The sequence below is a fragment of the Polypterus senegalus genome, chromosome 2 (assembly GCF_016835505.1).
Source record: "Polypterus senegalus isolate Bchr_013 chromosome 2, ASM1683550v1, whole genome shotgun sequence".
Lineage (NCBI taxonomy): Eukaryota > Metazoa > Chordata > Cladistia > Polypteriformes > Polypteridae > Polypterus > Polypterus senegalus.
The window spans coordinates 54747436-54773647 of NC_053155.1; the positions used below are offsets into that span (position 1 = coordinate 54747436).

The 26212-nt window shown below is 39.5% G+C and overlaps 1 protein-coding gene across 1 annotated transcript in view; it reads left to right on the top strand.

Annotated features, from left to right (window-relative positions):
- tbx15 (T-box transcription factor 15) overlaps window positions 1-25034 on the top strand; it is a 71671-nt gene extending 46637 nt beyond the window's left edge. The window contains exons 6-8 of the mRNA XM_039743722.1: window positions 26-90; window positions 12987-13084; window positions 23205-25034. Coding sequence (XP_039599656.1) covers window positions 26-90; window positions 12987-13084; window positions 23205-23989 — 948 coding nt within the window. The 3' untranslated portion in view covers window positions 23990-25034. The remainder of the gene's footprint in view (window positions 1-25; window positions 91-12986; window positions 13085-23204) is intronic.
- Window positions 25035-26212: the final 1178 nt, after the last annotated feature.

The window sequence follows — 26212 nt, forward strand, 5'->3', positions numbered from 1 at the left end:
AATTGTTTTCATTGTTTATCCTCAGATCACAAGGCTAAAGATTGACAGAAACCCCTTTGCTAAAGGATTTCGAGACTCAGGAAGAAACAGGTACTAAATAAAATGTCCGTGTGCCAACCTTCCATTGTCAGCCTGCTATTATAGACATACAGTTTGTGGGAATTATTTGTTTAGCACATAGTGAGGAACAGCTTGACTTTAATAGTTTTATCTTGAATTTGTCTTGTATTTCTATAAATTGATAAAAGAAAATAACTTATTTTAGGATTTCAAGTGGCCACAATTAATGTATTAATTCACAAATTACTCAAAGCCATACTGTAAAGAAGTGTACTGCTCAGAAATTGGTTTTAAAATGCATGCACCAAGTAAAGACACTCTCCTGCTGATTTTTTGTAAATTCATTTTCCTCTTTTTACTAAAAGAATTGTATTTTCAAGTCTATTTACAAAATTGTTTTGCATATTATTTGCTATTTATTATTTATTAATTTGTTTCTGCCTATAATTGAAAATTCCCAGTTATTCTAATCTGCAAGAATTCCACTTCAGTACTTGTTCAGTTGTTTTACTCTGTTTTGTGACTTTTGACTTTGATAGCAATCTAAATATCTAGATTTGTAAGGTATTTAGTATGTTTTATTGTTTTATTTATTTATTTTATAAAGTGCATGACGGTGTGTTAAAGTAACATAATTATTATAATATTTACGACATTTATGTTGTATATTTGTCTTGCAAAATATGTGCGTGGCAGGCCACTCTTAGCAATCGTGAGACCCAGTCAGGCCCATTTCGGTGAAGCCTCCTGGATTTTCAAATATTTTAATCTATAGGTTTCAAAAATACAAGCTTTAACAAAATGAAACCAACTTAATGATGCTTAACAACTGTTGAAAAACAGTTAAATGCACAGTTAGAAATGAAAATAGAAATATAAAATGTTGAATAAAAACAATTAAACAAGGAAAAAAAAAGTAATGAAAATCAAAAGTAAAATAGTAAATGTAATATAAACCCAATCAGAAGAGTCCCTGTAAGTGTTGCCAGAAATACCTGTTGATGGAAGGAAGATTATAAGAATCTTGAAACACAGAAAGTTGTAGGATGGTCCACATTTTAGAGGCAGACAGGAAGAAGAAATGTTTGCAGGAAGCCAATGAAGCAATTGCGAACGATCGCACCCACACGAGCAGGTGCGACTAACTCCAACTACTTCAATTAACTCCCCACGGCCGTGCAATCGCGCCCACGGAGAGTGACATGGCTTTATGGATTTAAAATCTGGCCCCTTTTCTTTTGAAGCCGCGGACCCGCTATAACACACCTACACCTACAAGACAAATTTAGAGTTGCAAATGTACTTCACCTGCCTTAATATACACAAGAAAACAGTTTACACCCAGGACTCTAGAGATGAAGACCAGCTGCTCTAACCACTGCATCACCACGCCATGTTCATATTTATTGTCACGTGTCCAGGGTTTTAGTGATTCTTTATATTTCTAGTAGTTACACTTACCATATTAGCAATGCTTTTTTCAGTTTCTTTTTCATCCATCCATCCTCTTCCACATATCCGTGGTCGGGTCGCGGGGGCAGCAGCTTGAGCAGAGATGCCCAGACTTCCCTCTCCCCAGCCACTTCTTCTAGCTCTTCTGGAGGAATCACAAGGTGTTCCCAGGCCAGCCGGGAGACATAGTCCCTCCAGCATGTCCTGGGTCTTCCCCGGAGCCTCCTCCTGGTTAGACATGCCTGGAACACCTCGCCAGGGAGGCGTCCAGGAGGCATCCTGATCAGATGCCCGAACCACCTCATCTGACTCCTCTCGATGCGGAGGAGCAGCGGCTCTAGTCTGAGCCCCTCCCGGATGACTAAGCTTCTCACCCTATCTTTAAGGGAAAGCCCAGTCACCCTGCAGAGGAAACTCCTTTCAGCCGCTTGTATTCGTGATCTCGTTCTTTTGGTCACTATTCATAGCTCATGACCATAGGTGAGGGTAGGAATGTAGATCGACTGGTAAAATGATCCGTCTGTCGATCTCACTCTCCATTCTTTCCTCACTCGTGAACAATACCCCAAGATACTTGAACTCCTCCACTTGGGGCAGGATCTCGCTCCCAACCCTGAGAGGGCACTCCACCCTTTTCCGGCTGATGACCATGGTCTCAGATTTGGAGGTGCTGATTCCCATCCCAGCCGCTTCACACTCAGCTGCATACTGATTCAGAGAGAGCTGAAGATCACGGCCTGATGAAGCAAAAAGGACAACATCATCTGCAAAAAGCAGTGACCCAATCCTGAGTCCACCAAACCGGACCCCCTCAACACCCTGGCTGCGCCTAGAAATTCTGTCCATAAAAGTTATGAAAAGAATCGGTGACAAGGGGCAGCCCTGGCGGAGTCCAACTCTCACTAGAAACTGATTCGACTTACTGCCAGCAAAGCGTACCAAGCTCTGACACCGGTTGTACAGGGACCGAACAGCCCTTACCAGGGGGTACGGTACCCCATACTCCCGGAGCACCCCCCACAGGATTCCCCAAGGGACATGGTCAAACGCCTTTTCCAAGTCCACAAAACACATGTAGACTTGTTGGGCAAACTCCCAAGCACCCTTCAGGACCCTGCTAAGGGTGTAGACCTGGTCCACTGCTCCGCGACCAAGACGAAAACCACACTGTTCCTCCTGAATCCAAGATTCCACTATCCGATGGACCCTCCTTTCCAGAACCCTTGAATAGACTTTTCCAGGAAGGCTGAGGAGTGTGATCCCTCTGTAGTTGGAACACACCCTCTGGTCCCCCTTCTTAAAGAGGGGGACCACCACCCCGGTCTGCCAATCCAGAGGCACTGTCCCTGATGTCCATGTGATGTTGCAGAGACGTGTCAACCAAGACAGTCCTACAACATCCAGAGCCTTGAGGAATTCTGGGCATATCTCATCCAACCCCGGAGCCCTGCCACCAAGGAGTTTTTTGACCACCTCGGTGACCTCAGTCCCAGTGATGGGGGAGCCCACCTGTGTGAGTTGAAGCTACTTCTGACAGGGGACTCTAGGGAGTTTCTTTTTCAGCTCTTTTAATTGATAAAGCTTAACTTATTTTCTTTTGTCCAAGATTTTTTTTCTTGAATTATTGTTTAACAAAGGAAATATTAAAGCCTTTCTGCAACATATGAAAGCACTTCCATCTGGATAAAATTATCAACACAGATATTCAAGACATCTTTTTTCATTTTTCAAACAATACAGTGTCTGATTTATGAACCATTATTACATTTTTATTGCAGAAAAATGCTGAGATGAAAAGATATTTTTAAAAATTTGATTGTTTTTAAAGAATGACTTTATTAAATATTCTAGGCCAAACTGGGATTGAAAATTTTCATTGAAAGTTTTCTGTACAGGATGTCCTCAAAGGCGACTGGTGAGAACTGCTTTGGCAGATGTGCCTGTGTGGGCCTTAATAATAAAAAAAAAACAAACACATATTTAGATGTAGCGAGAGTGTTATGGTGAAAAGTCCAATTTTACGTGACAAGACAACATCGAATGTTGCCAGGATCTCTGTGAATCAGCAACTGGAAGACTGCAGATGCATGATGCTCAAGCACTTAGCCACAGTATTGTGTTCATGCATGACAATGATACAGCAACATCCATGAAAATGATAAGTTACTCAGCAACACACTGTGAACTGTTTTCATGCCAAATTTGTTGCACCTGCCAAATGTACTCCACCCTCCCTGTTTTTAATGGATTAATACGATTATCAGAAATCTTATTTACAGCATACATTTTAGGTAGAACTGCAACATTTTCTGTTATGTATAAGATAAACATTGATCAATTTTATTAATATGAAGGATGTGGAGTTACTAAACTAGCAAGTGAGGCCTCAAAACTAGTGCTGTTTAAAATCCACAGCTTGAAATCTTGTGTTGAGCCTGGGAAAGACCCATTAAACTTTCATTATAAGAGCACATATTCTGATTTCAAAATACTGACAATACACTGTTAACAGGCCACTGCTAAAGCAAACCTGAATTAAGAACCAGAAACAGAAATGGATGAATGAACAGATGTTCTTGTGGAACAGTTCAGGATGGAGTTCACATTGAAAAGTACAAAATATCACAAACACTTACTGAATATGTAATCAATTGACTTCCTCTACGCCTGTTATTAAGTAAATTAAAAGGGAATTAATAGCAGTCTTTTTAACACTTCATTTTATTAAAAAATAAAATTTGCTGACACTTTGAGTATAAATATAAAATTTAGTTTTGAATTTGAAAAAATAAAGTGACATCGCTATAAGCCATTCAAAAAGCATCACATTTAGACAGAGCTGGCTATTTATGTTGCACGCTTTGAGTAGTGAGAAAAGCGCTATATAAATGCAAAGAATTAAGGAGATTCCTGTTGATATATTTGTTTAAAATATTAACCTTTGCTAAGTTTGGAGACTATTTTTACTAAACATTTTGTAATATGGTTGTTTTAAAGTGTTGAGTACATTTTGAAAGGTTGCGTTTAATAATCTTATCTTCATATTCTTATTCCTCTGAATTGTATTATTGATTAATTAATTAATTGTTATTATAGTTTATAGCCCTAGCCCCCAAAGATTCTGCTAGTTAGTTTTTTTCTTCAGCCAGTGTAAACCCACCCAGAAGAAACCGTCAATTTAAATATGTGCAATTTTAAAAATCATATATGTTATATTTAAATATTTACGCGAGGAAGTGAGAGGTGGAGTCAGGGTAAGGCCTCCACCTCTGAGGATACACAAGCGAGTATACAGAAGCGTGGTGAGCACATTGGCAAAATGGTATCCCTTTTACTTTTTCTCCCGACGCTAATGCACAAGCGATGCGAGCACACCAGCAAACGGAAACCTACGAAGAAAGACAGACGCTTACCCGCTAATACACAAACACGTCTGCAACACAAAACCTCCTAGGAGAGAGATGTCCAAAGTAGTTCCTTTCAATTACCTGACATCTCTACATATCAATTTTTTTCTGACGCTTTCAGTAGTTTCTAGGACCCCATGCTTTTTACAGCACGGGCTTACACAAATAGCTATATTATATTATATTGTATTGTATTGTATTATATTGTATTGTCCATTTTCAACCCTGCTTATAATGAACAGGGTGGCACGGTGGCGCAGTGGTAGCGCTGCTGCCTCGCAGTTAGGAGACCCAGGTTCGCTTCCCGGGTCCTCCCTGCGTTTGAGTTTGCATGTTCTCCCTGTGTCTGCGTGGGTTTCCTCCAGGCGCTCCGGTTTCCTCCCACAGTCCAAAGACATGCTGGTTAGGTGGATTGGCGATTCTAAATTGGCCCTAGTGTGTGCTTGGTATGGGTTGGCACCCTGCCCAGGATTGGTTTGTGCCCTGTGTTGGCTGGGATTGGCTCCAGCAGACCCCTGTGTTCAGATTCAGTGGGTTAGTAAATGGATGGATGGATTATAATGAACAGGGTCATGAGCCAATCCCAATTATATCATATTATCCTCTTCCACAATCTCGGGCTGGACCAGGTTCCCAGCCCTACAATGGGAAAGTTAAATTAAGCAGGCTTCAGAATTTTAATTCATTCATTTTCCAAAACTTATCCAAGACCGGGTCATGGAGGGAACAGTCTTAAAAGTGAGGACCAGAAGTCTCTTTCCCAGGGTCTCCTCCCAGCTGGTCGTGCCCTTAAAACTTTCACAGGGAGGCGTCCAGTAGGTGTTTGTATCAGATGCCCAAACCACCTCAATTGGCTCTTCTCAATGCAGAGGGTCATCAGCTCTACTCCAAGCCTCTCCCAGATGTCTGAGCTTCTCATCCTACCTCTAAATGACATCCCAGCCACCCTGTGGAGAAAGCACATTTTGGCCACTTGTACTTGTCCTTTCAATACTTACCCAAAGCTCATGGGTAAGTGTGAGCATGGGCATTGATTGACTAGCACTTCGAGAGCTTTGCCTTCTGACTCAGTTCCTTTTAAACCACTACAGACTGGTATACTGACTACATAACAGCACTCACTGCTCCTATCCATCCGTCGATCTCACCATCCCTTTTCCTCTCACTCATGAACAAGATCCTGAGGTACCTAAATTCCACCACTATTCAGAATATTTCATATTATAATAATATACATATACAAATAGATACATAATATTCATATAGATATATAACAACATATAATTATATACTGTAAATGTGCACACATATACACACACAATGATATTAAAAATCTCACTCACTTTTGAAAATATTAGATTTGTTGATGCAAGCAGCTAAAAACAAGATAAATCACGTCAGACTTTATTCATCTTTAATGAGATCTGAAAAGAACAACATTTAAATGAAAAGTTAATCAATCATATTTAGAACAAAAAACTTCAGTTTCTTGGTTGCACATTTAGTTTTTTTAAGGTTACAAATACAGTACTGCTATTGTATGTAAATGGCAATATCAAGTACATTAAGATACAAAGAACTTCAAGCCTTTAAAACTGTAGAGTACAGTAGGTTAGTCCTGCAGTCTGTTGAAAGCAGATAACCCTTCCTTGACTTTAGAATCGCAGTATCAGCTTATCCTTGTTACTTGTCTTGAGTGTTTTAATATAATTGGCCTTGAATGAAGCAACACCACACTGAATTGCGTGTGTGTGTTGATTTGTTTTGTTTGAAACTCATGTCCTGATTACTAGCCTAAAGTCTCGCTGTTGGCCTTTCTACTTCATGGTGTCATACATCTGCTATTTAGGAATGTATTAGTAATATGTTTGCACTTAAACTAATTTAAAAGCATTTAATCTTTTTGCCTAACACTTTCACTTATAATCCATTTCATCTTTTAAAGTGTCCTATAATTTTAAGGAATAGATATATATCCTGGTTTCACTTCTATTAGAATGCATCGATCAATAAAGACAGATATCACTTCATTACTGTTTAAGAAGCAGGCACTGTGTGATTACTACAAACAATCTCATACTGTTACACCTTTTTATTTTACTATATTCATGACCAACATTTCCTCTTGTAGCTCTATTGTAAGTGAGGTCAGGTTCCCTCGTTTTACCCACCATGGCTTACCTCTAACCTGGAATCAAACACCAACAGTGCTGACATCACAGGTCCAATGACCAGTAAAGTAAAGAAAATTGTATGCAGCCCAGGCTTTGAAAAGTGTAATGTGATATGTTCATTGCTTGTGAGCTGTGTCGAATGCTGAACATACTGCCTTACTGTCACATGCTGGGAAAATGCTCTGGCCACTGGAAATGCTACAGCAGAGGCTGGTGTACTGAATACCGCAGAGCAATGTCATTTTTTAAATTCTGCAGTTTCGAGAACTTAGTTTATACAAAACCTAGCTATATTAGAGATCTGAAAATGACATCCAGATCACTTCCTTTCAAAGTGACTCCAACCATTGACCTTACTACTAACCCTTTGTGCAGACGTTCAGCACAAGGAAATTAATTGAACAGTATGAACAGAGTCAGACAAAAAATATTTAGGAAACTGTAGCAATATAGGGTGGTCCAGATCTAATTATGCAATTTTCATTACGCTATACAGATTATTACATAGAAAATCACCCAAAAAATCCCGGACCATCGAGAAGTATGTGAACTGACGACATGAAGGATCATCTTCGCGATTAACTGGAATCGTTCCTGCATAAATCAAAGTCATCCAGACAATCTGGATCTGCATAATTATATCTGGACCACCCTGTATGCATCTGCAAATTCATATTAGTTACTAGTTTGTTTTATTTCCCCTGTGTGAGAAAGCCAAACAATATAATAGGTCAGGAGCACACGCCGATACAGCGCACTGCCGCACCCACCACATGACAAGCCAACTCAGGATCTCAGATTAGGGTGACACCTCTGCACCACACCAGTTCAGATGGAATAGAACAATGTGAGTTTTTTAATTACAGTGGCTGGAGTGCCAATCCTGCCACCAACCCCCAAGTTTTGCCCTGCAGGTTGGAGGGCCTACATTCAGGGTTGGGTGCAGATTAACGTCATACCCAGGACAGGGCAATTGCAGGTTAAGGGCCTTGCTCAAGGGTCCAATGAAATAGAGTCACTTTTGGGGATTTGAAGCAGCAACCTTCCTATTGCCAGTGTAAATCCCTAGCCTCAGAGCCACCACTCCTCCCAATATAATACATGTACTATAACATTTTAAAATGAAATACAACAACAGGTTAACATCATTGATTTGATTTGATTTCCTCATTATGACTTAAAAATTCATGCAAATAATTATGTACATGATCAACAAAATTTCAGAGAGTTAAGAATGGAAAGATTTACATCACTCAATGCTTGGTATTATCTATAAAAGGGAATGAAAATGAAATACAACAAGTAGTTCGAATCAGCATGAATAATAATGAGGGCTCATTTTTGTGAGATGCATATGAAATCAAAATCAACCTTAATAAGCACGTGAATAGTGAACACGATAATATTAGAACCTGCATTAACATACTTGAACAACGGGGGCCTGGAGTTTTAGAAGCTAAATAGAAGAGGCCCATGCTGGTTTAACAAAACTGCTGGAGGGTTTACTCCGAAGACCCATTTTATGAATATGAAAACACTCAAAAGACATCAAAAGTAAAGTTTTACTCCTGCTGGGCAAGGTCTTTCAAATGAAGAGCAAAAGAAGGAGACTCTTTAATTTTTAGACGCACATCATTTTCAGCAGTATAAATGACACTTTTATAGATTTGCCTCCTAGAGAGCAAATGGTTATCCATTTCCCTGGCCATATTTATCTTACAGTATTTATTCTAATTCATTTTGTAGACATTTTTGGCAGCACATTGGTCTTACCGTTCCTGGAGACTGGATGTGAATCCTTAACCGAGCAACTGCTTACATGCAGATGCCATGTTCCTATATCTGTAAGAGTTATATTACTCCCCTCTCATGCCAAAGATGTGCAGATTAGGCTATCTGGTGACTCTGTGTTGTTCCTGGGTCACTGGGAAAGGTTGTGCTCATTGAAATGCCCTGCAGAAACTGGTGGCTGGTGCTGCTTAGACAGACCTTAGTTTCTGTGTGCCTGAGTTGGGGGAAACAGGAAAAAGAAATGGACAGTGGACTTACCCTAGCAAATTTATGTCATATCTAAAAGAAAAATTAGATGAGAAAAACATTCTTTAAAACATAATTGTAGGAAAACATAATACCACAGCTATTAGTTAGTATTGAAGCTTCGCAGTTTTAGAAATCTAGTTATGAATCCATGTTGAATCTCTATTTGTGGGTTGCTACCATCTCTGCAGGTTTTCCTTTTGTTTTCTTCACATAACTCAAAAACATGCATTTTAAGAAGCTAGGAAATTTTAAATTCGGCCTAAAATAATGGGTTTGGCTGTGAGTGAGAATTCTTTCTGCAACTGACTTTTGTCCTGGACTGTCTAGCATTCATCTTTCAGCCAATTCAGCATTGCATTCAATCACTATCTGAACTGAGCAGGCTAGAAGATGGATGGCTGGTATTTATAGTGAACCCCCTGGTCTCACCAAAACCAAACAAATGTATAGACAGCTGACGCCAAATTGTACAATGCAATAGGCCCAATTTCTGTTACATTTTCTGTAGCAAATAGCTGTGCAATCCTTTTCTTTGGGCCAAAGCAATAAGCCAGAGAAAATCACAATAAGTCAGTAGCTGTCTGTTGAAGGAGTTAATCATAACTGGACTTACAAACCCTTGGAAGAGCAATTGAACACAACAAGTGGCCTGCATTTAGCAGTGACATTTCATAGCTTATTTTGAGAAGTGAAGAAAAATAACACCTTTTATTGGCTGTGTAGATTAAAATATGTAAGCTATCCGAGTAGCTTGGGCCTTTTCTTCAGACTCCTTGCCCGAAAAGGGGTTCAAGCTGCCTCAAATGTTTACATATTGTAATCTACAGCCAATAAAATATGTCATTTTGCCTCACTTCTCATTGCATCCTTAAAAGGCTAACATGGTGCATTACTCTGTTACAGCATAGCTTGCTTTATACAGTATATTTCTACGTTTAGAAGATAAATGCAAATTGTGAAGGTATTCTTTTGTGCCATCTGTATTTACTCCTGTAATTGGATAGACACTGTAAATAACTCTCTATTAATACTTAAGGGAAAATTAAATCTCAACAGATGATGTGTGTATTAATATTTAAATTGGTGTCACAATACAAAGACAGAGCTTCATTTTACATACCACCTTTACATCATGATGTTCTTTACAAGTACAGATACATCACTGAGTGGCCCCTTTATCAGGTACATCTATTTGATACCAAGTAGGATCAACTTCTTCAAGAACAGCGTGAAATGTTCTAAGGTTCAAAAAACAACCTGAAACATTTCTCAGGGATTTTGGTCCATGCTAACACACCGGCATCAAGAAGTTCTTGCACGTTTTTCAGCCACACCTGAATGCTGTGAACTTTCCTTTCCACCTCATCCAGACATTACTGTTGTACATTGGAGTATATTGAAGTTATTGTCATGTTTATGGAGCCAAGTTTTGTGACCTGGTGCATTATCCTGCTGGAAGTGTCCATTTAAAAAAGTGTAGACTATGATTATAAAAAGATGCACATGATCAGCAATGTTTAGGTGGACAATGACATTCAGGGGACTCTCTGTTGGTATTTGGAAGCCCAGTGGGTGCCAAGAAAACATTCTTTACAACACTGCACTACCATTACCAGCCTAAACCACTGACACAAAATAGATACACAAGTGCTGGTTACATCAAATTCTGACCTGTCTGACCATCTGTATGAAGTCTACATGGCCATCATCATCAAGTCCTTCCATAAGTATCCTATATACAAAGAGGACTGTTTCATTGATGTTAGGTAGAATGCCCAGAGGGGGCTGGGTGGTCTTATGGTCTGGAAACTCTGCAGATTTTATTTTTAATCTCTAGCCGTCTGGAGTTTTGTTTTGTTTTTTGTGTCCTCCCTGACCATCGAACCTTACTCTTATTCTATGTTAATTAATGTTGTCTTATTTTAATTCTTACTTTGTCTTTTTTTCTCTTTTCTTCATCATGTAAAGCACTTTGAGCTACATTATTTGTATGAAAATGTGCTATATAAATAAATGTTGTTGTTGTTGTATGTCACAACAAAAATGAAGAGTTGTCAGACTAGGTGACATTTTTATAAACTTCGGTCTTTTAGTCTTGATGATTATGTGCTTGCTCTAGCAACATTTTCCTGTTCTTAGCTGATAAAAGTTAAACCCAGTGTCGCCTTCTGCTGCTGTAACCAATCCACTTCAAGATCTGATCTGTTGTGCATTTAGAGATGTACCACCATGCTAAACTGCTGTTTCCTCTGAGTTTCCGCTACCTTATTGGCAGTATGGAGGAGCACACTGTTTTCATTTAAAGTAATTCTGAGGTGAAGACTAAACCTGAAACATTAGGTTACCACTTTAACTACAGTGTTTTCTGTTAGGCTTGAACAGATAACTGTCTGAAGTGGCCAAGGATGAAGAGTACTTATACTGTAGTCATCTATTTACAGAACCCACTATTTTTTTTCAGCGTCAGTGGCATAATTGAGGGCTGACCTAGCAGCACTAAGTGCAACGCAACATGAACATTCATTGGTTGGGATGTTGCGGTAGATCAAGGTGTGGTTACAGTTATGCACATGGACCGCAGAAGACATTTGTAACAGGGAGGCCACATGGTGCCCAAAGCAGGTTCAGTTCTGATACACTGCGAGAGGACTGGCTGTGGCATTTGGTAGTAATATCCATCCATCCATTAGCCATCCCGCTATATCCTAACTACAGAGTCACGGGGGTCTGCTGGAGCTGCTAGAATGACATGATTTCTCAAATTCTTATACACATTATTTATAGAAGAAATGAGGGAAATCCTTAGAAAATTCACATAACAAGATGACAAGTTGATCTAATGTTACTACAGTTCACAAATCTGTATTGGCATCAAAGGTTAAATGACAGAATTGCTTCATCACATTATAAACTCAAATAAATGTGTGTCGGCAAGAAACAGATCATGTTACTAAATACTTAAGCTAACTCAAGCATAACATTCTGACTGTTCTCTTTCTCTTCATCATAATCTTAACAAGTGTGACTCAGTATGCATTATAAAAAAATGCTAAATGGTTTGTTGCATTTATTCTATATTGCATAATCTTTGTGTTTTCTTATTGTACATGCACACTTCACACCACAGAAAGTGTGTAATGTTTAGTGAACTTAATGGCCACATGCAGATGACCAAAGATATTTGCTCTTCAAAATCTAAAGTTTTAATATGACAACAAATGCAGTGTAATTGGTTCAGATTTATTCTCACAAGTACATAGGGCATTTTATTTGCATGCTTGACCAATACACACATGTACCACTTCCTAGCATCGTTCCCCATAGGTTATGTAAATATAACAACCCAGAATACAATATGCCAGCAGTAGTCTAGGCCTGGGTAGGCCCCTTAGTTTCATGGACCCTGGTTAGGCATACTCAAAAGCTCACACAATGGAAATAAAAAGACATTAATTGATTCTTTAGGATATCTGGGAAACCAGCAGTGTCAGTGATAGCAAATGAGAACAAGATGAGAACACGAAAACTCAAGGAAGAAGAATGAGAAGAGCACATACTGTATTTCATTTACCTAATTATACTCCCAGAGGTTTAAAGAATGCATTAGCAGGGCTAACAGAAATATTTTTGCTTTCATTTTAATGCTAAGTTGTGAGTGAATTATTACCTGAATGAAGAAACAAAAACAACACTTCTAGCTTACAGTACATCTCCCTTGTGTGTGTAATGGAGCGGCCAATGGGGATTGGTTTCAAAATAAAACATTGTGAAGATTTATGTGTGCAGTAAAATTGTCCTTGTTAACGGTTCCCTTTTGGAGCTTTCTCTGTAACACTCTCTTTCTGCATTGCAGGACTGGTCTCGAGGCTATCATGGAAACATATGCTTTCTGGAGACCTCCTGTTAGGACCCTCACCTTTGAAGATTTTACCACGATGCAAAAACAACAGGGTGGGTATTTAAACTGGCACAATATTTTAGTATTTCTTCAAAGGTAGTTTTACTGATACATGTAAGAAAAACTGTAGCGGGGTCACCAACACACACTGTAAGAAGCACATATCGTAAGGTCTGCATTCTTGTCTTTGGATGAAAAGACATTTAAAGTATCTTTCAACATCTTATGCTATTTTAAGCCTATTAATTTGATCCTGCTGGTAAGTTATACTGCACATCAACAACAATGTATTTTGGTAGTTTCCCACCATTTTAGCCAGTTTGTACATCTATTTGATATGGACCTTGGCTGGATTCTGTTCTTTGTTTTGTTGATGTCTAAGTGTTTGCAGCATTGCACCTCAAAGACTTCACCAGTGGGCATCACTTATGTGGGTTGCCATGCAAGCACAAGTGATCTTATGCATGCTGGGACTATAATTTAGAAGCTTTGTTTCAATGTCCTCTTTGTCATTTTCCTTATGTCTTTCTGATTCTGTTTTCCCTCTGTGGTAGTTGTGTATTTTCCTTCTTGGTGAATTGGTCATGTCTGTAAAGCATCTGTTTGGCCCGTGAAGGCTGTTCTGCCTTGCTGAGGGGCAACAGTCCTGGTATATTGGGGCATAATGTATCCCAATAATTCTACGACTTAATGCTACTATGTTTTAATTTAAAAGCTGTGTTTTTAACTGAAAACAAGCAGCTTTCCAGGAACTTCAATGTATTCTGTCCAACTAACTATTGACGATCTTGAGTGTTACACCTTATACTGTCGTGGTTTTTGCTTTGTATATACTGATTATGAACACAACTAACCAGCAGGTAACACATCCTGTTATGTCTGTGTCCAACATAAGAAGCCCTGGTTCTTGTTCCTGTATTTCTCTGCAGTTGGCGAACTCCCAGCAATTAGCAGCTGTTCATTTCTATTTGTCTACACAGCTGGCCTGCCCACATGGGCCACATTTGATTTATATATTTTTCTTCTCTGCCCATTGCTTACCATGAGCAAAGGTTATTGTCTGTGCAACCTGCATATCTGTTTAGGTGGCTGCACAAAAAAAGCCATTGTGGCCTGCAGGGGCCACAACACCCGACACAGACAGACGTAGATACAAGTTCACAAGCACAACACAGGTTTTACTGTGTTGTGGCAAACACTTCCCAAGCCCACCTGCACAGCACAATACATTAAAGCACCAAGCAGAACAATGGCACTATCTTCTTTTCTCTGTCTCTCTGTCTCTCTCTCTCTCTCTTCTTCCACCTCCACTCCTCCTCCTGCAAGCTTCGTCCCTCTTTCTCTTGACTCTGGCTTACGGAGCAGTGGCAAAGGGCTTCTCTTATCCTGCACCTGAGAGTACTTCCGGTGGCCATTTGGTGTTGTCAGGAAGCACTTTAAGGTGAGACAGTGGCCTTACAAAGTAAGGCTCCGCAATCCATACAGCGCCCCCTGGCGGCACTCACAGAACCTTACAGGACTGTGCCGAACTTCAATTCCCATGAAGCCCTGTGGGAATCCGAGGCACCACTGCAACTCAATGTGGCTGCCATCTAGTGCTCTGGGAGAGCTAATGCTCTGTGTCTGTTCTCCCCCCAGGTCTTTCCTTTATGAAGGCGTCATGGTCACATTATGTAAATACCGATGTCTTGCCCTACTAGTTATATCTTTGGTTTCAACCTTGCTTTATTGCTTTCTGATGTGTAGTCCTCATTTTAATCCCTATATGCCACATACAGTGAGTTTTGCTTGTTGCCCAATTAATGTTAATTGTTTTGAAATGCAGTATAAATCCTGCTTTGCTTCTGGCAATGATCCTGTCTAGTGCATAGTCACCTGATCTCTGCCATTGTCATATAGTAGAACTCAAAGCAGTGTCACATGTACAGAGTACACCATCCATCCATTGTCTAACCCGCTGAATCTGAATACAGGGTCACGGGGGTCTGCTGGAGCCAATCCCAGCCAACACAGGGCACAAGGCAGGTACCAATCCTGGGCAGGGTGCCAACCCACCACAGGACACACACAAACACACCCACACACCAAGCACACACTAGGGCCAATTTAGAATTGCCAATCCACCTAACCTGCATGTCTTTGGATTGTGGGTGGAAACCGGAGCGCCCGCAGGAAACCCACGCAGACACGGGGAGAACATGCAAACTCCACGCAGGGAGGACCCAGGAAGCAAACCCGGATCTCCTAACTGTGAGGCAGCAGCGCTACCACTGCGCCACCGTGCCGCCCTACAGAGTACACTGAAATTCTTATTTGCATAGCCAAAAACATGCAACTCATTACAACTCAACATCATGAGAAACAAGAACATATTAATAGGTATAACTTCATGTTATTTAATAGAAAATACAGATAAGCTTAATTAATGCACTTCTTACTCTTGCTTTAAAAAAATGTTAAAACTAAAGCAAAAGAAGAACATAAGCAATGTACAAAATAATATGTAGAAAATAAAGTGTTTTATTCATATAACAAAAAAAAATGTTTTATTCATATAACAACTACTATCTAGTTGGTGTAAAAGAAAATATATACGGTAGATATTTTTGACGTAAACTCCTAGATACATTTCTCGTGAAAAATATTCTTTAAATTTTATTTTTGCCAACAAGCTTGCTTTCAGTTCAGTATGCATATAAGACTGATATACAGCCATTGTATTAATGCTTGAAGAGGCTAGAATGACATGATTTCTCAAATTCTTATACACATTATTTATAGAAGAAATGAGGGAAATCCTTAGAAAATTCACATAAGAAGATGACATTAAACTGCAATGTACTTTATTTTGTATGACCTCTACATATTGCGATCTCATCCCAAGACACTCTTTTCAGTTCTGTACAGAGCAATTTTTAAAACATTTCTACAGCTGGAACCTTGTCCGTCTATGAGATTTGGCGTGGTGGGGCTGATCCGGTGATCTAGTGATGGGTGAAACGATTTGTGTGAAATTGAATTATGTTTCACTTCCAGCAAAATTTGTTCCATTCACACTGGAACAAAGGAGTTTAGTTCTTGTCTTGGATCATTTTCAGCCATTAATACTACATGCATTCACCTGTCATGTTATTTTTCTATAGAAATCTTTGCTAAAAAATAAATCACCAGAAGCATGCATATCATCTACTAAGAGGTGTGCTTTAACATTTCTGACTTTCTGAGATATGGTGCTGCTATTTCCTTTGGAGAAAATGGAGTAATGTGCACAATGGAGTTTTTTTGGTTGGTCTTTCTATGTCACATTTGATGTGAATGAGAAGCATAAACAGATTTGATTTTACCTGCAAATAGCTGCAAAAAAGAACACAGGTAATAAACATGGAAGTGTGAATGAGGCTTTAGGGTGATTTTCCATGCATGAAAAACCTTTAAAACCCTAAAACCTCTTTTTAATGAGTTGTGTGCTTTGCAATTAGAACATCACCTGCAAAACAAAAATCAGTGTCAGTTTCACAAAACTGCTTGTTTCACTCGTCACTACTGCAACCTTGTGGTGTGCAATCCAACGCCTTAGGCCACAATATGGATAACATATGTCATAAAAATGTAAAATATGCAGTATTTTTTTTTGTTTAGTAAGTATTACTTCAGATCTCATTTAAATGGACTAGTGGTCTATCCTGTATTAAGTTGTGTCTTATTCGTGGGACTGCTGAACTAGACTGAGTCTCCCTTTAATATTAGGTCATCATTTTCAGATTTGACATAGAGGGTTAAAGAATTAATACATTCATTTTTACATGATGTTCTTCTATCAGCTAATGACATTGCTCTTGTAATACAGTATATATTCTTTTTGTCAGTTAAAATAAAATAAACATGAAACTATAACACCCATGGCCTAGTACAGGAATGACAGTTCCATACAGTAAGAAAATTTGGGTCGCCAACCAGGTCGTCCCATTTTTTTGTCCAAGAGCACAAAAACAAAACTAAAGGAATCACTGCGTGGCGTATATTCTTCATGCAACAGTATGTGGGCTGCCAACTTAAAGAAAATGGGGCTTGTTGGGTTGATTAGCCATGGTCACGGTGGTAGCAGAGCTCCATCCGGCAGGTTGCTCGTGCCAATAATGATGTGTTCTTCCGGGAGCCTTGGGTTTTTATCGAGGTTGAACAAGAAGGGTCAGGTCAGTTGCATTCACTGGGTGGCTTCTCAGCATGGTGGAGAAACAAAGAGATGACAGTGTTAGTGACAGCACCCCCTCTTGTCTCAGCGGGTTATTACATACCTCAACAGAGCCTGTTAGGTGGTCCTCCGACATGCATCTGTGACACAATCTATTAGGGTAAAAAGTGGGAAATCATAGGTGCTTCTTTAACTAAAATATGTTTTATAATTCACCCTTACACTGTATGTTCTGTATTTTTTCTGCGAAAATGCAGTTACTAAACTCATGCAGGTTCAGTCTAATTCTAGGAAATCAATCTTTAATCCCAGTTAATTTATTTCATTTTCCCCATAATGCATTTCCATATTTTTTTCGCCCTACTTATTTGTGAAATTAATCAAAGTAGGCAAGCATAACAAAAATAGAATAACTGCCTATACAGAAGATACTATGTTCACGGGAAATTGATGTCTATTTTGTTTGCTGCACAGACTTCCTGAGATTCCACCCCCTTAATAAAAAAAGGCATGATAAAGGCACACAACTTTAAAATTCACAACATTACATCATCATAATATTCTAGTCATGACGAAATACAGCTTAAAGCTATTATTGAATGCACATGGCACAAAGAGCAGAAAAGCCAAGTTTTGAATTATTTAATTATGGCGGTATCTGAGTAAAATTTTGAACAACAAAATAAAACACTGCCAAAATCTCATTAATAAAAATATGTGCATGATTTCCCACAGTGTTAGTATAGTTCCAAAAAGCTGACACGTCTAGCAAGGGGTGAAGCCAGCAGTTGTTTTTATATACATACACGCAACCATGTGCATTCGCTTGCAAATGCTGCTGATGTAAAGAAGGGCTTAATAATATTTATTTACAGTATGAGCAAAATCCCTCAATTGTATCTAATCAGTAAGCTGTCATTCTACCAGCGAAATGTGGCAAAGCAGGACTGCACTGAATGGTATGCCAGTTTACCAAAGCGCAAGCTCACACACAATGTGACAATCAACTCAGAATCCCGGTTTGAGGAAACTGGAGCCCTCAGAGGAAACTCCGATAAATGCAGGGAGCACATGCAAACTGAAGAGAGGGCAAGTTAACTGGATCAAAGGATTACTCGCAGCACCACTGTGCCGTCCGTTTAAAATGACACTTAAAATGCAAAAACACACCCCAGTCCTAACAGTATTAACACAGCTTGACAAATTCTCTTACTCTTCACTGAAAACAGTAAAAAGCTTTCATTGCGCTCCCTACCTTGGTTGAGAGTTTTGAAACAGCGGGTGCTCTTCAGCCAGAATAATGTGTCCTGTTTCCTTTTTCCTGTGAGTATTTACAGCCTTCACATTGGTGAAAACACTTCACAGCAATTATGAATGTGAACATGTGAATCATATGCAACAGCTGCTATTATGACTAATTTAAAGAAATTATAACTTGTATAGTTAGCACTGCTGCCTGATCCACACAGCATCCTGCATTTGAATCCGACACCCTGTCGCTGACTACATAGTTTGCATGTTCTGCTCATGCCTCCTGAGCATTCTCTGTGTAGTCCAGTTGTTCATGTACAACTGAGAAGCATGTCTGATAATACACACACTTTCCGTATGAATATGGAAACACTGCCATAAGTGCCAGTGGCATCAGTTGCTCGTTAAAAAACAGGAACACCAGCTTTCCAGAACAGCTCTGTAAAGTCGGTTGCTTGTAAATCGCAACTGAAAGAAATGTTGGTGGGCTCATCAGTTAGGAGTGCATCACTGCTTGCACACAAATGAAAATGAATTCTATCTCAAGCAGATAGGCAATCTTCTGAAATGATGACCTAATGTATCGGTAGGGACGGGGGATTTGCAGAGAACTAAACAAAAGTACATAGATTTGATTGACATGCAATAATTTTCTAAAATATCTTTTTTGAATCATTAAATAATAATAATAATGTTCTGTAATCTATACTAATAAAAGCCAAAGCCCTCACTCACTCACTGACTGACTGACTGACTGACTCACTGACTCACTGACTCATCACTAATTCTCCAACTTGCCGTGTAGGTAGAAGGCTGAAATTTGGCAGGTTCATTCCTTTCAGCTTACTTACAAAAGTTGGGTAGGTTTCATTTCGAAGTTTTACGCATAATGGTCATAACTAGAAGCTATTTTTCTCAATTTACTATAATGGAGTTGAGCTCGAAAGCCGTGGGGGGCGGAGTTTCATGTGACATCATCACGCCTCCCACGTAATCACGCAGTACGTAGAAAACCAGGAAGAGCTCCAAAAAACGCTGAAGAAAACATACATTATATAATTAAGAAGGCAGCGAAACAATTAGAAGCAAGCGAGTGACATATAAAACCATATTCAGCGGCTCACGTGAACTGACGCAGTGCGCAGACAAAAAGCAACAGTTCCAAAGAGTGCTGAACAAAAACTGAATTACACTGCTACGCTCAAATAGACAAACCGCACGCCGTGGTGCAATAGTAGAGGCTTTGCCTCTAGCGCCAAGGTTCGATTCCCAAGAGGGGATGCACTGAGTATGTACGCGCGCTTCCCGATTCATTTTAGCCTCGCATCCCCTTGGTTTGAGACGTATGAAAAAATATGCGGTTAACGCAGAAAGACAGATCACCAATTGAAGCTTCATGAATAATGGATACTTTATTCACGATCAATGATTGTTTTGGTAAAGCCTTACTCAGTGTATTCATTAGATGAACGGTAAAAAAGTAAGAGCGAGGGGAGGGTATCTTATTGAGGCACACAGGCAAAACCACAATAGCACGCGGGCTCGATGTACTGTAGTGCACGTCAACTCAATCTGAATTGCGCGATCACATTTGAAAAAATATATCTTTTCAAGTTCTATTTAGTCCATATGTGTCAAACTCAAGGCCCGCAGGCCACATCCGGCCCGGCATGTAATTATACCCTGCCCGCGAGATCATTTTATATATTATTGTTATTAAGCGCTGGTAACACAATAAACTACAGATCCCATAATGCAGCGCTTGAGCTGCCTTGCTGAACACTTACCGCGTTAATCATGTCTAGCTTATGATGCTGCAAGTTATTGCGAAGCTAGCCCACACGATGCCAAAGAGAAAAGGTGATTCTCAACATAGAGCCTTTAAAAACCAATGGGAGGCTGAGTATATGTTTACTGACATTGCTGGTAAACCCGTGTGTCTCATTTGTGGAGCTAATGTGGCTGTAATTACAGAATTTAATCTAAGACGGCACTATGAGACAAAACATCAAGATAACCTGAAAAACCTGAATGCAATGCACAAGATACAGAAAGCAGAAGAGTTAAAGAAGAATCTGATCTTAGTCTTATTCAAAATCTTATGACCTGATATGCACTGGTGAAGCAAAAAATATGGTTAGTGGCAACCTCCGTGAACCTATCTGGGTCTACATCTTTCTTACGGCAAACTGAGAGGGTGACTTTTCGGAAGGGAAAAGAACACTGATGGCATTTGCTGAGTATGAGGCATTTTGCGAAGGCCACTTGTAGGAAGAAGAATATGATGAGCAGCAACACCATCTGCTTTGCATCAAGTACAGGATACAGAAAACATGCATAACAAAGACAGGCAAATGTCTGTGCAAACTGCTCCTGTCCTCACGCCAAAATATAGCACTACACACCATGACGTCACAAGAAAGAACTCCAGTGGTAACGTCTCCTGAGCATGAAGCCAAACACGGGAGATGCATCAGTGATGGAGAACAACAAGACGTAAGTCTGAACATTGAGCCATTACGCAGCTGCCAAACATATGCCACTATACAAAATGCAACAATAGCAACAACAGAGAAACCAACAAATGAGAACAGCATCAAATATTCTCCACGTGCCCCATATGCAAACATTACCTGTACATCCTTACATTAATGTTTGGTTGAAGAGCACAACGTATCAAAGTTATATCAGTAATGTGCTCACTTTGGATCAGTACTTTTTCTAATGAAAACAAAAGAATTTGTTTTTTAAATGGAAATGTTCAGCAGACCCCTGTGACCCTGTAATTAGGATATAGTGGGTTTGATAATGGATGGATGGATGTGCAGAGTGCTATATACTGTATGAATCACCTTTATTTGAGGACCTTAGGTGCCTATGTTTCCTAGTAATAAAATATAATTTCCCTCAAGAAAAAAAAACACTATTTGTAAAAAGCATCTGGGTAGAATAGACTCAAGAGTGGCTGGAAAAATGGTCAAATAAAAAAATAAATCTGTTTGTATACTGTATAGTGCATTTCAGCTGTAAAAGGCTTCCCAAGCCAATTTTAGAATACCTTTGTTTCCATTTCCCTACTGTGAGATTGAAAGGGATGATCTAGAGCTGTCTTTGAGCCCAGAATAAATGTTAGTAAAGCCAAAGTTATGAAAAAGGGTATTTCATTACATAAAATAAAAGCACAATGAAAAGAGTTAAACAAGAACTATGACAAAGTATAAAAAAAGCAGGCTGACAGTAAATCCTAACAGCACCACCAGGCCTAACTGAGCAGATTGCAATCCTCTTTCTGTCTGTCAGGGTGCTTATCATGCTTTTCCACCTGATACTACCAAAAAAAACCCTCTTTACTAACCTTTTATATGTTTTTTATCAATCTCTGGCTTCACTTTTTCCAAACTGTCATAATCTGTGTTTTGCATCCAGTCACCTGGAACCATTTTAAATTACCATTGTTCAGGCCGTTGCCTTTTCATGCAAACCCACCGTGACTTTGTTTACAGTAATGGCACAGTTGCCAAACACGTGACAAAAGGGCATTACTGTGTGTGACATCATCAGTCTGTGGTTTTAAAAGCTGGTGATTCACAGTACTTGGTATCATAGCAGTTCTTCCATCCATCCATTATCCAATCCGCTATATCCTAACCACAGGGTCACGGGGGTCCGCTGGTGCTATTTCCAGCCAACACAGGGTGCAAGGCAGGAAACAAACCCCGGGAAGGGTGCCAGCCCACCGCAGATAGCAGTTCTTTTCACTAAGAAATCTTCTTCTTGATGTGTTTATTAATAAGTTTACAAGCTTTCTCTGTTCACTTTCACCACAATTTTGCCCAGTGTTTCAACTTGGCAGTATTTTCATCTTCCATGTACCAACCTTTGCTTGTGACTTTAACCTTCTGCTCCATTAAAAAAAAAAAAAACTTTGACTTTTCCTGACCAACTCTTAATAAATCATAGTGAACTACTTTCCGTGTATTCATTACACCATCCACTCAACTCCAAGTAGAAACGAGGTATTTCCAGGAGATGTTTGTAAGCCTGGACCTTAGAATACCTGGAATAAGTTCTGAGGTCAGAACAGGGCTGTGAATCACCTGGGGCCATCCTCCTAGCACTCCATGAATAGCCCCAAGTGTCCATACTTTTCTGTGTCTCTGGTCGCCAGCGACATGCCCATCATCATGAATAGCAGGGTGTGACGTATAACACAACAGTACTGTCTGCTCTTACCCAACCTACTTCTACTGCATTAACTACAGTCCCTCATTTTTCATTTAATAATTAAACATCTTCATTGTGGTGACTATGTTGCCAGAAGAATAAAAATTATCACCACCAGTGTATTCTTTAGGTGTATGGCTTACAGTTGGCCCCCTATCCTAAACCCCATAAAAATACCTGCAACCATGTCTCCTTCTTTAATATTTAAAGCATAGTTAGGCTATGTGGTCAAACATTGGGTATTTGGTGAATAATCAGTTGGCTGTTTTGTGGATTACAGTCCATTGTCTTTACTATTATACCACAAAAAGACAATTTAACAGTTAGTCATACTTGTTATATTAGACTGTGGTTGGATGTTTCTTTCAATTCACACACCTCAAACCACTGCATTGCCACTGGTGAGAAGATGTAAAACTTAATAATAGGAAAACCTGTCTTTTCTGCTCAATAATTATTTAACTAATTAGAAGTGGTTCTCATATACTCATATGTTTGCTTTTCAGGAGGAAGCACAGGTACATCTCCGACAACATCTAGTACTGGAACACCTTCCCCATCTGCCTCATCCCATCTCCTCTCACCTTCCTGTTCCCCTCCTACATTTCACCTGACACCCAACACATTTAATGTGGGATGTAGAGAGAGTCAGCTATGCAACCTCAACCTCTCTGAATACCCAGCCTGTGCCAGGAGCAACATGGCAGCTCTGCAAAGCTACCCTGGCTTAGGGGATACCTCTTATGGAAGGCTGCAGCCAGGGAGCAACTCTGTTAATCAGTCTTCTGAAACATTCATGCCCCAGAGGACACCATCTTTAATTTCTGGAATGCAAACATCCCCTGCTTCTCTGCCTGGTAATAATAAGATGGACGCCTATGGTGGTCAGCTGGGATCTTTTCCCACCTCTCAACTCCAGTATGTCATGCAAGCAGGAAGTTCTGGTCCAAGTTCCTCTACTTCCCATATGTTCAGTGGTGGCCATATGCAACAAGGATCTTACAATGCATTCTCCCTACACAATCCATACAATCTCTATGGATACAACTTTCCAGCTTCACCTAGACTGGCCACAAGCCCGGAGAAACTAACTGCCTCACAGAACAGCATCCTGTGTTCTTCTCCACCAAATGGTCCATTTGTAGAAAGACAGTACTTATCTTCTGGAATGGATGGAATGCACATGATAGGCAACTCGTCTGCAGGGCAGCAGACAGCAAACACCTGTGATAGCCGTCAGTATGGAGCTGTTTCAGGCCCCACTTCACAAATGTCCGTACACATGGTGTAAAGCTGATTTTAGGCTCAGTGATCCGAAAAAGCAAAGTCAGCATTTTTGGAAGCTAAGCTACATGACGTGTTAAGATGGAACTCAGAATCGCATTTTTGATTTTTGTTGCCTGTGTTTGGAGGATGGGCATCTGAATAAAAAATGGAAAAAGAACAAAAACACAAAAAAATAACACTTATGTCGATAAATATTTTAAAAGGACCTGTAACATTTCATGATGATTTGCACTGGTCTATAGTCTTTTACATCAAGCAAACAGGACAGAAAATGAAGGAAAGTAAAATCAGTTGGCTCTCGGCCAAGGACAGACTTCAGATTGCTTGGATGAAAGCGAAAATCTTGGTGCAATATTTCTGGAAAACAGATTTGACTTGGACACTTTGAAAGTAAAGGTATATAAATATACCTGCCAGAATCATCCCCTGATCAACAAGAAGAGACTAAAATGTTTTGCTTTTAATGAGCAGAGAAAATTTAATAAAAAAAAGAAAAATGGGGAATGAAGTCTGAAGAACTTAGTTTAAATTTGACGATTTCTAATAAGAACATTTTTTTTTAGCTTGACAGCCGGAAACTGGGAATAGGACAACTAAAGAGGAAAAAAAAAAGCACTTAAGCATATATTTATATATAGCCAAAATGTTGTAAAACATATGAAAGTTTATTACAGTGAAGCCAAGAGCTCAGTGTCATTGACGAAAGACAACTTCTGATCCTTCAGATCTCTTGTTTCACCTCATGCATAAAGGAATTGTCCAAACTATAGTTTGGTGAAAGCAAAAGATACGAGTGGTGTGCAAAAAAGAAAAGAGTTATTAGACTGAATAATTAAGACATGTTCTGTTGTGTTGTAGAGAAATATATTTATGTGGCTAGCAGTAATACAGTACAAAGAAAGAAGGCCAGTACCATGTACGTTGTTTGTAACAATGAAGAAACCCAAAACAGAAGCAAACCATGCCTGTATAAAAATGCCTTTGAAATAAATGTGTAAGTTCAAAGCACAAATACAATGCTCAATAAACATAATAATGTATGTACAGTATTTTGATTCCAGTGTTTACAAACACAGAAACAAATTGCAACTGGCAAACACTGCTAGTAGTTCCCTGCCTTGAACCCAGTGCTGCTGGTGTAAGTTGCGGCTGCTTGCAACCCTAAATTGGACCAAGCAAGTTTGAGAATGTTATACTCTCTGTATCAAATCACACATGTACAGTTGACATCACATTGTGCGACTTCTAGTTATTGGGTATGTCAGGCTTGCCAACCACAGTTGCTGACCTCGTCACTGGACTGGGTCAGTTTACAGAACTGAAAATTCCTGGTCATCTCAAATTTAGCAACAGTGCAGTTTTGCTTCCCCTTTTTCTGACACCCACTAGTGTGCTGCCTGACGGAATTGGTGCTATACAAACGGTTAACCAAGTACTGTCAATTCAGCTTCATTTTGTCCTTGTTGTTGGGGAACATAAAACATGAGACATCAGACAGACAAACTTCTCTTCTGTTTGTGAGGTCCAAAACTCCCATCCTTTCTTAATCCTCATCATTGCATTACATACATTAAACGTCTTGATGAGCATTCATTTGTTGTCAATTCTTATGAACACAGAACCCTACCCTACGACTGAAGACAAAGTCAGACCTGCTTGGTTTTTTTGGAGTGAGTAATGAACTATTTGGAGTGAGTTGTTGGGTGTGACATATCACGTGATGATCTTTACAGGAGCACGCTGACAGCTACATCCTATTCAATAAGATTATGTAAATTAAGGCTATAACTGAATATTGCTGGAAAAGATTTCCAATGTAACATGGCTTTAAGTCATTTTTGTTTTGGTGGACTAGAAAATTGCTGGTAATAGTAGTAGTGGAGTTGGTTATAGGAGTTTTTTTGTTGAATGTTTTAATAACCTTTCTTTAAGAAAGCAACTCACTCAGGCCTCAACAAGCTGGTTCCTTACTTATACCTAATAATGCTGGGATAAGCTCATGATCCTGAATTGAACGAGCCTGCAGAAACCAAATAGACGAATGTCAAATTTACAAAAAAGAGCTAAAAAAAACTAAAGAGAAATGACATTGCTCTGTACACTTGAACTAGAACCAGTAGGATCTTAAAGCTCTTACATTCAGAAAGACAAACAAAAAAAGGCACTACAGAAATATAGATTTTATTACCATGCAGACACTTTGGAGTTATTCCAGGATGTTGGGGAG